Here is a 15224-nt window from a genome sequence, read left to right as displayed (position 1 = left end):
TACATGGTTGCTTAAGAGTAGTAATAGAGACCATACCATTTTTTAAGTTTGGTCGGCCTAAGTGGTAAAACTAGTCACTTCTCCTTTCCTCTTCTTGCTTGTTTATATTCTTTTGAATCTTGCTTGCATGATGGATGCAAGCAAGATAGATTTGACTATAGGTTTTCTTCTTTGCAATAGCATCTTATTCTTCCCCCACCTTTGTGAGAGAACCACCACAAAGGCCCATCTCTTCTTGCCTCCATCTAGGCATGGGAGCTCTCCTTTTACTCTTTTAGCAAGGAGTATTCCGCCGGTGTGAAAACGGGGTCAGGATGCGATGGTGGACAAGCTAGTGTACCCACATGGGAAGTTGCATTTGTGGCTTCTCTAAGTCAAAACCCAATGATACACATGCTTCAGCAAGGCTAAGGTAATTTCTTGACTTGAAAAGATTTGGCACCACTACCAGGAACTAGCCTAGGGTTTACCTCCATTTTTCATCCATTCTAAGCTATTAGGATCACCTAATATTGCTCCATATTGATTAGGAGATCACACTCCAAAAAACATATGGTTTTGGAGCATTGGATGTGTTTGTTTGTGTGTTCTATTTCCATTTGAAGTTTATTTTATGTTAGGGAAAATCTATGCTCATCTATTAGTAGGAAAACCTCTAAGTTTTTGGTGGTTTACTTAAAATTGGAGCCCAAGTGGCTTAGATTTTATTGCTTTAATCAAAGAGTTAACATATAAATTGTGAATAGGAGTGGAATCCTCTCCACCAAAAGCATGAGCATTGAGCTCCATTAGGCTGAACTAGAGTGAAATAATAATTTTTTATCCATGTATTCCATAATTTTTCATAGTTTGTTCATGTATTGTGGAATTGGTAGAGTAGAAGCATGCTAAACTATCAAAAAATAATAAAAATACCTAAATTATTTGTGTCATAGCCATTAATTAGGATAGAACACTAATCACACCTTATAAAGTCTTAAAAAACCTAAAAACTACCAAAAACCAAGCAAACTAGCTCTTGTTGGGACATGAATCCATAATTCAGCAAAAAAAAGATATGAATCTAGACATGAGCTTAAAAATGTGAGCCATGAGCCGTGGACCTAGACATGTGAGCTGTGAGCAAACTTAAGCATGTAGATGTGAGCTTAGAGGTACATAGATCTAATATAGTGCATTATTACAACCATAAAGATCTATACAGATACACCTACCCATGTCCTTAGAAGATTATCTCATCATATAAGCTACAATTTCCAAGAAAAATTATTATCCTATTATTCGGGAACTATTGCACCAACCTTGTCATTCGTCCAATTCTTAGAAATCTATGCCCCAATGAGGCCTATTTCATACTAAGGAAGGATTTCATACAAATAATACTTATGCGCGCTTGTATACGTAAGCTCAGATACGTGATCCAAGAGATGTGAGCCAAGATACGTGAACTTGTAGACGTGAGCCTATAGATTTGAGTCTAGAGATGTGAACCTAGACACCTAAGCTATGAGACATAAACCTACATATGTCAGCCCAACACTACAAGGGAATGGTCGGTTATCAGCGACTATTATTGGCAAATCAAATATATCATTTTACGAGCGTCAGTATGTGCACCGGTATGAGCGGCATCGTGCCCGTATCTAGCGCCGGTAATTTTTTTTAAAATAAACAAATTTTTCTAAGAGACTTCAAGAAAAATTCACTAGTCATATTTACAAATTAAAAGTTCATTGCTTATATCTATAATCAAAGTTACAAAGTCATAGATCATCATTTATTCTATCATCCTCAGCTAGATTCATGGCCCCAAAAAGGTCAATTTCAAGAAATGTTTCTATATCCTCTTCAATGTCACCTAAAGACTGTTGAACCATTTGGTCAATGGCTTGCTCTTCTGTAGGATCAAGGTCATCTATGCTGCTCCGTGTCGGATGTACTTGGCTCTCCATTAGAACTCAATGAGTACATTTCTTCCATATGCTCTTGAATATGTCCCTGAGGCCACATAGGTTCTGCAACTATATACTCAAGGCAATTGGCTCTTGGATTTCAATATCAACTCTATTATTTGCCTCTTGAGTTTCAATAACATCAACTCCATCATTATGTGACTCTGTTGTTCTTCATCTAGTTTCTCGCCTAAAAAAATTTGTTTGATATATGAGAAGGAACTTGGACTACAAACACCCACCTTGGATCTTTTGGATCTGCTTTAAAGATGACTTGCTCACAATGTTCTGGTAGGACAAATGTATGAAGACCATATTAGGGAATTTGGGAAAATCCCAATTCCCATTTTCCCTAATCAAAAAATGGGGGCATGGTGAATCTTTTTAAGGTTTTATCAAAACCCCCTCGTGTGACATATTGTTATAGAAAGCTCTTGAAGAGTGACATATCGTTAGAAAGCTCTTGAAGAGTAGGTTCTAAATCCACATTCTCTGACAAATTTGGAATTGGTATGTGCAAGATACACCAAAAATTAGATTGAAAAGAAAATTCCAAAAGTAATGGGATTTTTCCAAATTCCCTAATATGGTCATTATCTCTCTGGTCAGTTCAAAACTTTGTGGAGTCAACTTGGACAAACCCACTCTTGTCCTTCCTTACAGTTGCATTTGGTCCATTTTTTATGACCTTGAACCACTTCACATAAGCACAACAAGAATTAACATGCAAGGTGATGCATGATATATAAACTCTTTTTCATGCCAATCACAACCTTTTGCAAGCTCCTCCTCCTCCTCTATGATAGTCTCACCATTATACTTTGCTTGTGTTATTGTTGCATCAACTATCTACGCGAAGGAAAGGTAGGTAGTTATGTAAGCTCTGGAGGGTATGGTTGTTCGACTCCTTCTAAAATTTCATTAAGATACAATACGTTGTGCCTTGACCTCTTGATATCTTTCAATCCATTTAACCATGGAATTTGAGTTCAAGATGAAAAATTTATTGATCTTATCTCGTAAGGTATTGTACATCCCCTTACGAGTCCATTTCCTTGTGGCATTTCCCCAACTACTCTATCATCTTCAAGATGGCTCCATAGCCGAGGCATCTCTGGGTCAGATGTACTGAGAAATTATGTCATGTAAATAAGAGAATCTTGTACAAGCTATCCTTCAACCATACTACCTTATGGCCAAGCTCGTTTTCGCACAAATCCCTTTAAGGTTTTCATGGATCTCTCTAGAGAAAACATCCATCGACTATGGACAGTCCCTGCAACTGCAACCTCATCAACGAGACATGAACTAAGAGTTGCATCTAAATGGTCAATATGCTTGCTGGTAGAAACTTTTCTACCATACACATGGCTTCCAAAGGAGTTTAGATGTGCCGACTCTAAGGTATCTTGCCTTATTTCCTTGGTGGAGATCCAATGCACCAATGTATTATTCTTGTCTATGGTAGCTCTTATTTCTTTGGTGAGGCATCTCTTTATTGTAATTAGAAGCACAAATTGTAGAAACTTTTGCCAATCATGTGACTTTGAACTAATCAGCTTGTCATCTTTTGTGAATGCACCCTTTAGGCTATGCATACATCCGATTGGAGTGCAAAATTCTACGATGGTCCTCTTAACTTTATTTTCCTCCAATTTATTTAAGACCCAGGGTGCTTTCGATAGGACCACCTTTCCATCAAGTCATGGTTGTGGCCACAACTCTTCCATATGACCTACAACCACCAGATCATCCCTTTGTCCCCCTTAATTTCTTTAGTTCCACCCATGGTTTTCCAAAGCACCTCAGCTACATTCTTGAAGATGTGCATTGGGTCTAGTAGATGGTTTATTAGAAGATCGCTCCAATAAGGAAGTCTAGGAAAAATGGAGAGCCTCTTCATCCTTGGGGATGTAAAATTTCCATCATCCCTCCATGATTTCTTCTAGTCACTTGTCTTTAAACACGTAGGTGGTCTGCCTAGATTTCCCTCTCACAATTCGTGATTCTCAAGGAGATATTGCACATGACCCTGGTACACTTTCTTTCAAAGTGATGTTGAGTAACGAGGATCCAAATGAGGTCCACATAAGGGGTATGCATTGTATCCAGATGTAGTAAATCCTTTAAATCAACAAGAAAGGTGATTAGAGAAACCACACGTGCCAAACCTCACAAGTTTAATTAATTAAGTAACAATGCAAAGAAAATTGCAGGGTGTATGTATCAAAACTTACCCGAGCATTCTCCGTAGCCTGGCCAATCATGCGTAATCCACATTAGTATACCTTGCATAGTTGTAACTCTTTTCCCATAGCGCTTGGACATATCATGAACTTGAATGCCATCCCATAGCATTTGAAGCTCCTCTACTAATGGGGCCAAGTATACATCCATGTTCTTTAATTTGTACTTCCCAGGAACTATCAAAATGATAGTAAGAGGTGTCCCTTCTTTATCGCCAGCTATGGTGAAATGTTGTAATTTACAAGGTAAATAGACCATGTGCTCCATGATGAACTCCATAGACCAAATGGATTCACAACATCCGTTGCTAGCCATAGATGAATGTCATGAGGATCTTCCTTGAAAATAGGCCACTTCTCTTCAATGTGTCTCCATGCAAGCAAATCAGATGGTGCGCACATGACATTGTCTGTGGATCTAGTAGACTGATGCCATGTCATTAAAATTTCTCCCCCCCCAAATATTTCCTCCACTAAACATGTGGGCAAACACATGCACATGTCATGCCTAGCTAAGACCAACCGATCTTGAGGCCTTTGTGTACTTCAAAGAAGAATGTATATCATTGGCCATCTTTGCTTTAAGAGCAACAATAGTCCAAACATTAGGCATTGACCATTCAGCACTAGAGAGAGAAGGAGAGGGGACTTCTTCAAGCTTACCAAACCCATTGACCTATGTCGGGACTACATATTTGTGGGTGTAGAAGAAAATTTTTCGACTAGCAAGGTTAGAAGGGGCACTATCACAGAATACACCGTCCCCAATATACGCATATATGCATATAATGTTCTTGTGAAGCTCCTTATGGGCTTTTCCTCAATGATGTTGGAAGGGAAAATATCTGGAAATGAGGAAACTATCAAATAAAGTTGAAAAGAATAGTTCAAATACCATGTACACTAACATACTAAAGTGAAAGCATACATTTGCAAGGGAAAAGAGGAGTATGACGATGTGGGCTCAAAGAATTTTTCAATGCCGAGTACACATGTTGCAATAGGGCCACCAATCCATCATGCCTTCTTTCCTTGAATCCTAGTAGACGCCCCTTCCAATGGTTCTCAAACACATCTCGATGCCGAACTCGATGCGGTCCAGTGGCACACTCAGCTGCAAATACACCCAATCTCCCTTTTGAAACTGTTTTTCAACCCAAGCACCATGTTCATCCCTAGTATTGTGCATGAGCAGAGCCCCAACCTCGTCCCTTGGCCTTCGTCTTGAGAAAGATGCAGTACCCACCATAGTGTGTTCTACTAGAAAGGTTTTAGGGGGGAGAGAGAAAGAAAGAAGGTTGCACAATACAAATTAGAGGTTGTTGGGGAGAGGGAGATAGATGTGGGTGTGAGGAGATTTGAATGTGTGCACATTCACATGATAGAGATAGAGAAGGCTGCAGATCTACGCACAGCAGAGAGAGAGAGAGAGAGAGAGAGAGAGAGAGAGAAAGAGCTATGGAGATTTGAGGTTTGGGGTGAAGAGGATGATGTTTGAGAGAAGAATAATGTGTAGGGAGAGAAATTTGAGGTGAAAAAAGAAGTTTTTTGATATAGTATGGTTTGGGTTGGGTTTTGAGAGGGAAAATGCACTTTTGAAATTTTTTGAAAAATTCTAATTTTTAGGGTTTTTGTACCCATGAGATTGATGGGGCTGAAATTTGTCGAGACCTCTACTTTTTAGAAGCTACCCCCTTGCTTTATGGCACCCTCCTACTTTTTGCACTCCACCTCTCTAATTTATGAAGGCCACTTTCCTACATTTTGAACCCCACAAATGTAGTAATGAGGGAGACAAGCCTAGTTGCCGTCTACTTTTGGAGGAGACCAAATGTGCACACTCCTCTCTTCCTATTGGTCCATTGCTAATGAAGGTCATAAGCAAAGGGCCCAAAGGATGTCCAAAGGTTTCCTATTGAGGGACGTAACGTAAAATGTCGCTAATAGGGCCTTCTCTCTTGTAGTGCATGGCACTTGGAATGGAACGGCCACATAACTTTGAATGGTAAGATCATGGAAACTTTAGAATGGAATAGCTAGGGAAGTTTGGAATGGTAAGGCCACGACACTTAGAATGGATTGGACATAGTAATTTGAAATTTGAGTTTCAAATTCGAGGGAGAAGTGAGTGGGAGACAACTAAGACCCCCTCATTAATGCTAGGTAAGTGGGAAAGGGCTAAAGTTAGAGGCTACCTCTAAATTAGTGGATTTTGACTAATTTAGAGGTACTCTAACTTAACAATAATTAATCTTATTCATCCCACTATTAATCATTACTTAACCCTCTTCTTTTCCCTCTAATTATTCCTAATTGGTGGGAGTTTAAGCTTAGGGATTTGATAGGTGGATTAGCAATGTTTAGGCTAATCAGGATCTTAGGGCAGCCAATGGATTATAGTTTCTTCCATTGTCTTTCGGTGGAAGGGACAGATATGTTTGAGGAGACAGTAGCACTGCTTCGGATATGTGTGGTTTTCCACCACTCCATACCCTCTACGCCAGATAATGGCATGATGATCTTCTATTTCCTTGTGAGTGCAACTCCACGGACTTAGTGGGACTCAAACTCGATGACTATCGCCCATCAAAGGTTAGGCAGTTGAGCTATCGCATCATCTTCATGATCTTTGCATCACCGACATAGTCACTTATCTATGGCCATTGGCTAGGATGGAGCTTGGAGGCTCAACCCATAGAGACCAGGAGAAGGAGATGGTGACCTCCAACCTCCAGGTGTTTCTCTTTGTGTTCATGCATACTTATGTTGTAATACCTCTCCCCCCCTCTTACAGGTACCTCCATTGTGATCGATGGAGTCCATAGTACACATAATCTTGAACTTGGAAGCAGTGGCGTCACATGGAGGACAGGATCCGTGCCCCAGTTTGCGTGCCTAGGATGGATTGTGATTATTCCCCATCTAAACCCTCGCTAGCCCAAGACTCTTCAAGTGGAGGGCAGTTCGCCTCACATAGAGATTGATATGTGGATAGTCTCGTGGAACATATAGGTTTTAGGGGGGCCTCAGCGCTTTCACAGAGGAGGAATCCTTAGAAGAGAGCTTCAAGGAGCCCTAGTGGGGGGACCTATTGACATCCTTTTTCTTCAGGAGCATCGTATCTCCTCCGTATCTCTCAGAGGGGTGTATTCGATGCGGGAAGATTTTACTAGGCAAGAGTCATACCTTTTGGTCTCCATCCTTTGGCCCCACATGGACTCAAGAAGGAGTTTGCATCTCTTTCTATGATTAGCTTGTGCCAATCGTGAGACAGGCTCACGATTAATTGTCTTGGGGCGAGAATAGTGGGTCACCATCTTGATTGGAGAGGATAGCATTGGCTTCTTCAATTTGTATGCCCCGAACGCCACTGCAAGTAGAGCCCTCTTTTGGAGCACAATTTGATAGGCCCTTCCCCAATCTTACTTTTGGTGTATGGGAGGCGACTTCAACATAATATAGAGGCAGTAGAGGATAGACTTGGAGGAGGTACGACCACAGTCTCGAAGAGTAGAGTGCTCTGCCCAACAGGAGGAGTTGATACTGGCACTTAGGGGGACCGGGCCCGTGGCATCTACCAAAGTTTGGGTGTAGCCTTGGGAGCCTTAGCTTCTCGAGATCAAATATAGGATTTTGGTAGCCACTTTGTTTTCAGATCATACCCCGATTATTCTATCCCACGAGGACCCTAGAGGCACGACATGCATGTGAGCTCTAGGATTACGGACAGCCTCGTTTAGGACTCCAAGATTTGCACAACAAGATCAAGCAAATTTGGGCAGGACTGGACTTTACGTCAGGCTCTGCTACATGCTAGGGGAGATCAGCGATTTCTTGGAGGAGGTAGCCCAGAGCAAACTAGAGGGCTTTCAAGACCAAGAGAGGATTCTGAGGGACTTTGCCTCTTTATAATGGTGTAAGGAGCATTCCCCAGATAGCCCATGGATTGAGAGCTAGCTTGCTACCGACCACACAGAGATTACACCCATTAAGGAGAGGAGGGTGGAGTACAAATATCATGCCAGAGCTTCATTCTGGACCCAAGATAGGGATAGAGTCACAAGAGACTTCTTTAAGATAGCCATCCCCCCCCAAGAGGAGAGATGGTATTCGCAATGCTGCGTGGCCAGGATGGAGCTATTGTTTTTGACCCCCCCATGTGAGAGACATCGCCACTGATTTCTTTCGTTCTCTTCTGCAGGTGATGGATGCGCGTGAGAGGGTTTGGCGACACATGAGAGAGGTGGCTCCCCCATCTCTTCAATCCTACTGACTCCATTCACAGAGCAGCAGAGGAGTTGCCAGAGGCGATGATGGCATTACCCAGGGGCGTACGGGCTTCCAATCTCTTTCTTTCTTTGTCACTAGGACCTCATGGAAGGCGGCCTTCGCATTGCCTTTAATGAGATTATGCTAAAACAGGTGCCATGCAAGAGAGGCTATTAGAGGGCTTGATTCACTTGATGAGATTATGCTCACAGGTTCCATGCCAGAGAGGTGCTAGAGGGCTTGATTCACTTGATTCCCAAGCAGTGTGGTCACAGACTAGAGATCTAACAGTGGAGACCCATCACTCTTCTAGGGACTGCCTACTATAAGATCTTGGCCAAGGCCATTACTAGGAGACTTCATCCCTTTCTCTCAAACTGGATTCATGACACTCAAACCAGATTTGTTCAGGATCGGAGCATTTTGGACAATATTTTCACCTTTTGGGAGGCAACAACTTCAGCTAGGATGCGACAGCAGTAGACTTTGAGAATGGTTATGATAGGGTAGATGGGAGCTTTCGGGAGGGCAGGATGAGCCGGATGGGTTTCCTCATGGACTCGATTCGTGGAGTCTCATGACTTTACTCAGCATCACAAAACTAGGTTCTCATTCAGGGAGCCCATGGATTCCCCCTTTCTCGCTCGATTTGGTAGGGTTGTCCTCTAGCATCTTACCTCTTCCTATTTGTCACCAAGGCCATAAGGAGATTTCTCTCAGCCCCGAGGAGTTCAGGCTTCAGGGATTACATCTTCCCCTCTGCGCATGTAGAAGGAGCTGCTTGACTCAGAGTTTGCAGACGTCACAACAACCTTCCTTTCAGAAGAGGTGATCGAGACTTTCTGTCGCGCATCAAGAGCACATATCAACTAGAACAAGTCATGTGGTTTTTGGGTAGACTCAGCACACCCACCCTGACTTGGTGCCTAGTTGAGGCTTTTTAGTGGATCCCGAGCGGCACTCCAATTTGGTATCTTGGTTGCTAGGTGGAAATTGATATCTCTTTTGAGTAGTAGCTCACCCTTCTCCTTCTAAGTATTCAAAAGAAGCTATTATACTAGAGTTCTGTGAGGCTCTCCCTAGCTAGGCCTTCTCTCGAACATGTATTGGTGAAGTACAATCAATTGATCCAGAACTTCTTATGGGCCGGTAGTGATGTGAGGCCAGCCAAGGTCAAGGTGGCATGGAGAGTGATCATTCAGCCATGTCGTAGAGGGAGGCTAGGCCTCATTGAGCCTGCTACTATTCAAAGTGGTGCTGCCCTCCTGCTGGGTAAGTTGATTGTTAGAGGACTCCTTCCCGGTGGTGAGACCTAGAAGGATTTCCTATTGGCCTGGATATCAGCCCGCACCCTGAGTCTTGGGACCCTTGGCCACAGAGTACCAGATGGATTTTCATAGAGATGTGGACCCACAGTTTTAGTCTAACATACATACTAATAAATCAATGTCTTCACTAAAATAATCAATCAAGCATACATATTAAAACATTTTAATTTAGTTGTAAGACAAGGTGATGGTCTCAACTTTTAAAATTGCATTGATAACAAAACAACGTATATGAACCCTTGCTTATATTTGGATCATCTACTGAGAAACTTATGAAAATAGTGTTTTTTATTATATAAAATGACTCGATATTCCACCTAAAGCCTTATGAGATATTTAAAAATGCATAAATTAGTCTCTTATTCTATAGTATGGAATATGGTTCAAATTTCTAAACTTTCGTCTAAAACAAAGTACCTAAAAGGATAGGTGTATATGTGATTAGCTCTCACAAAATGCACGAGCAAAGCATAACATTGTACAGAACATGTGTGCAAGATTTGGTCCTAATCTATTATTGTTTGCTCAACTATAAAAATCTTCAAAGCTTTTTTTTTTGAGACAGCTAAATACCTAGGACCTCATGGAAGGCAGCCTTCGCATTGCCTTTAATGAGATTATGCTAATAAGAGGTGCCATGCAAGAGAGGCTATTAGAGGGCTTGATTCACTTGATGAGATTATGCTCACAGGTTCCATGCCAGAGAGGTGCTAGAGGGCATGATTCACTTGATTCCCAAGTAGTGTGGTGATAGATTGGAGATCCAACAGTGGAGACCCATCACTCTTCTAGGGACTGCCTATAAGATCTTGGCCAAGGCCATTACTAGGAGACTTCAGCCCCCCTTTCTCTCAAACTGGATTCATGACATTCAAACTAGATTTGTTTAGGATCGGAGCATTTTGGACAATATTTTCACCTTTTGGGAGGCAACATCTTCAGCTAGGATGCGACAGCAGGACCTCATAGTGCTACTCTGAGACTTTGAGAATGCTTATGATAGGGTATATGGGAGCTTTCGGGAGGGCAAGATGAGCCGGATGGGTTTCCCCATGGAGGGCACAATGAGCCGGATGGGTTTCCTCATGGACTCGATTTGTGGAGTCTCATGACTTTACTCAGCATCACATAGCTAGGTTCTCATTCAGGGAGCCCATGGATTCCCCCTTTCTTGCTCGATTTGGTAGGGTTGTCCTCTAGCATCTTACCTCTTCCTATTTGTCACCAAGGCCATAAGGAGTTTCCTCTCAGCCCAGGAGATCGGGCTTCAAGGACTACATCTTTCCCTCTGCCCATGCAGAAGGAGCTTCTTGACTCAGAGTTTGTAGACATCACAACAACCTTCCTTTCAGAAGAGGCGATCGAGATTTTTGGTCGCGCATCAAGAGCACATATCAACTGGAACAAGTCATGTGGTTTTTGGGTAGACTCAGCACCCGCCGTGACTTGGTGCCTAGTTGAGGCTTTTTAGTGGATCTCGAGCGGCACTCCAATTTGGTATCTTGGTTGCTAGGTGGGAATTGATATCTCTTTTGAGCAGTAGCTCACTCTTCTCCTTCTAAGTATTCGAAAGAAGCTATTATACTAGAGTTCTGTGAGGCTCTCCCTAGCTAGGCCTTCTCCCAGGCATGTATTGGCTAGGTACAATCAATTGATCCAGAACTTCTTATGGGCTGGTAGTGATGTGAGGCCAGCCCGAAGGTCAAGGTGGCATGGAGAGTGATCATTCAGCCATGTCGTAGAGGGAGTCTAGGCCTCATTGAGCTTGCTATTCAGAGTCGTGCCCTGCTGGGCAAGTTGATTATTAGAGGATTCCTTCCCGGTGGTAAGACCTAGAAGGATTTCCTATTGGCCCGGATATCAGCCCCCGCACCTCGAGTCTTGGAGACCCTTGGCCACAGAGTATCAGATGGATTTTCACAGAGATGTGGACCCACTATTTTAGTCCAACACACATACTAATAAATCAATGTCTTCACTAAAATAATCAGTCAAGCATACATATTTAAAGATTTTAATTTAGTTGTAAGACAAGGTGATGGTCTCAACTTTTAAAATTGCATTGATAACAAAATAACGTATATGAACCCTTGCTTATATTTGGATCATCTAGTGAGAAACTTATGAAAATAGTGTTTATTATTATATAAAATGACTCGATATTCCACCTAAAGCCTTATGAGATATTAAAAAATGCATAAATTAGTCTCTTATTCTATAGTATGGAATATGGTTCAAAATTTCTAAACTTTTGTCTAAAACAAAGTACCTAAAAGGATAGGTGTATATGTGATTAGCTCTCACAAAATGCACGAGCAAAGCATAACATTGTACAGAACATGTGTGCAAGATTTGGTCCTAATCTATTATTGTTTGCTCAACTATAAAAATCCTCAAAGCTTTTTTTTTTGAGACAGCTAAATACCTTAAAATTTTTATGGAGACCTAAATTTTGAAGTTCTAATCGATTTTTTAGCGGCATAAGATGGATTGTATTACACCATACATATGTTTCTGAAGCAATGCATATCCAAAAACTTTGGATTGTCACATGAGAAATTTGCTAATTAAAGCCTTCAATCCAAGTATAGTTCAAAGAGCTCTGCATCACAACTGTAATTTGGCCTATGAATTCTTATGAAATTAAAAAGCCTACTAGAGATAACCAATGTGATTTCAAAAAATCTCAATTTTTCTTCACTATATACCCAATGATATCGAAAAAAAGAAACCTTTGATTTTCATTGTCCATCTGTTCTAAATAATTCCATAAAGTGGATCACTAATAATGAGAACATAAATATATCCACATTAAACACTTTTCTTTCCTAGTACCAAACTAGTATTAACAATCAATTACAGCATAAAAGTTCACAAAGCCATACATTTTATATTAAGAAGAATAGTGTTTGTGTGTGTGCATGAATAGCTAATGAATGTCTGTTTCAGGGTGTGCGAATAAATACCTCATGAATGCTCGTTTCAGGGATGCTATTTGAATTTGTTGCACTTAGACCACACCTTTAACAATCACTTACAACATAGAAGCTTTGTGTGTCTGTGTGAAGAGTGTGTTTTGAATTAACTTTAATATATATATATATCTTTACGAAGTACAGGACCTAGTTTCAAAAGAGGTAACTCTCCCTCACATAACACTCTCACCACGGTAGCTTAAAGTTAGTAGAGTCCAGTTACTATATTATTATTCTCATGCCCGATGCTGCCTATCAGTGAAATGAGCCGACAGAGGCACCGCCATTTCACAGGAAAGCTTCAGCAGCTCCGTAAGTTCCACAGGGTGGCGCTCGTCTACGGAGAGGTGAAATCGTTGCACGATCTTGGCCACCCAGAGGTGAACTGTTGCCAAGGCGAGGGCCTTGCCGGGGCAAACTCTTGCGCCCGCACCGAAGGGAGCCAAGCACAGGTCGCTCCCCCTCACATCCAGGTCCTCCCCGCCGTCCCTAGGTAGGAACCGCTCTGGCGCGAACTTGTCGGGTTCGGACCAAATGGCGGGATCATGCGTGATTGCCCACATGTTCACCATGGCCGTGGTTCCGGCAGGGACATGATGGCCCGCAACCTCCACGTCGTGCATGGCGAGCCTTGCCCACGACAGCAAAGGCCCAGGCGGATGTAGGCGCAGACCTTCTTTCACAACTGCTTGCAGGTAAGGCATGCTGGCCACATCGGCATCGCGGACGGTGTCACCCTTTACCCCCACCATGGCCTCCACTTCAGCATGCAGCTTTGCCTGCACGGTAGGATTCAGAACGAGCTCGGCAAGGATCCACTCTGTAAGGATGGCCATGGTATCTGTGCCTCGGAAAATCATCTCCTATTGTCACAATATGGCCAAACACGAGTCAGCAACCAAAAATTAGTACTTCACGTAAATGTGAGGAGAGCTTATACATGACTAGCGTAAGTAAGAAGGTAGAACATTATTATTTTGCAACTCACCCACAGAATGGATACCATATCGGCATCAGCCAATTTTTCCACCCCTTCCAAACCGAGGAGCACGTCCACAAAGTCGCACGAATCCCTCGTGTTACTATTGCGAGTGATAGCACCAGCAATATTGCTGCTCCTGTGCTCGTCTATTATTTTCTGCACGAACGCGTGCACTCGCGGCACTAGCTCGTCACAGCGCTGTCGGATGCGCAAGGGGTCGACACACTCGAAAGCTGCAGGCAAGTGGTCCGCCATGTTGAAGGCTCCCAGCAGCTCGAAGCCTTCCCGCACCATGCTTTGCACCTCCACAGCCTCGGCGCTGTTATGCTCGGAGAATGCGTAACGCCTGCCGAACACGGTGGCCAAAATGTTGTTGAGGGCTGCATGCTGCAGGTAAGGGCGCACCTTCTGCACGCAGCTATCATGGACGTGAGAGGCTATGGCTTCTAGCATGATGGATGCTTCGAGCTGGCGGGTGCGCTCGTGAGCCGCAATGCGACATGGGGAGAAGAGGTGCGAGGCGGCAAGGCGGCGGAGGCTGCGCCAGTGATCTCCGTAGGGCGCGAATCCAACGGCGCGCCCGAAGAGGAGCTGCTGCGCCGACTGGGTGAGAGGGCGTTCTGCGAAGGCGGTGCTGCATAGAATGTCGCGGGCAACGCTAGGCTGACTGGAGACGACAACGCGTGTGGACCCCAAACTTACAGCCATGAGAGAGCGAGCATTGTGGCTGGACGCGAGGGCCGCAAGGCGGCGGTGGGCGGTGTAGCTACAAGTTCCGGAGAAAGAGAGGAGGGAACCCAGTACTGGGAGGCCACGTGGACCTGGAATGGGAGGTAGGCGGCGGGAGGCAGCAGGCTTGCAGAAGAAGCTCCTCATTCCCCAGGCTGGACCGCCAGGGTACGCCCAGCTCAGGAGGAGCCACATTACAAAGAACGCAAGGACAAAGAGAGCGGACGAAAACAACCTGGGAGCGGAGGAAACAGAGAGGAAGTGGAGGAGGAGGGTGTGGTCAAGGTGGGTGCATGTGGCGGAGAAGAGTTCAAGAGCCATCGCTGGAAACTTCAAATTTGCACTGCCTTTGATGCGCACGAGGTGCGCTTAAAAAGAGTTCGGTATACTATACTAGCCTTAGCAAATCATGATTAGCTATGATCTAGACTGTGATGTTAATAATATATTCACCTTTTTTACCTAACTAGTGGGTAACTAGTGCTCTTCTTCCAGAACCTCCACATTCTTACCACCAGGTGGTAGCTTTGTGAAACTCTTCTTTAAGATAATATAGAGAAGAGATAAGCAACGAGTGAAGATAAACATGATTTCACCTTTCTCTTTAATAAATGTTTGGACATGTCCTTTGAAAAGTTTATCCAAGCTACACACGTCCAAACTTTTAAAAAACCTTCAAATAGAATAAGAAAGGCCAAAAGGTAAAAATTCCATCGTTTTAAGGTGTACACTTGTCATTACGG

General features: G+C 43.1%; 1 protein-coding gene across 1 annotated transcript; it reads right to left on the bottom strand.

The window, feature by feature from the left end:
- Positions 1–12765: 12765 nt before the first annotated feature.
- Positions 12766–14841, bottom strand: LOC147630625 (cytochrome P450 78A4-like). The gene is made up of 2 exons (XM_086810025.1): positions 13759–14841; positions 12766–13633 (listed from the first exon to the last, which is right to left on the bottom strand). Exons 1-2 carry the CDS (start codon positions 14800–14802, stop codon positions 13007–13009), a joined length of 1671 nt encoding a protein of 556 aa, XP_086666151.1. The 5' UTR covers positions 14803–14841; the 3' UTR covers positions 12766–13006.
- Between the last annotated feature and the right edge of the window lie 383 nt (positions 14842–15224).

This window comes from Cibotium barometz, chromosome 16 (genome assembly GCF_041138505.1).
Source record: "Cibotium barometz isolate CiBa-2024 chromosome 16, ASM4113850v1, whole genome shotgun sequence".
Lineage (NCBI taxonomy): Eukaryota > Viridiplantae > Streptophyta > Polypodiopsida > Cyatheales > Cibotiaceae > Cibotium > Cibotium barometz.
The sequence above is the reverse complement of the archived record's forward strand: the minus strand, read 5'-3'. Positions and strand labels throughout refer to the sequence as shown.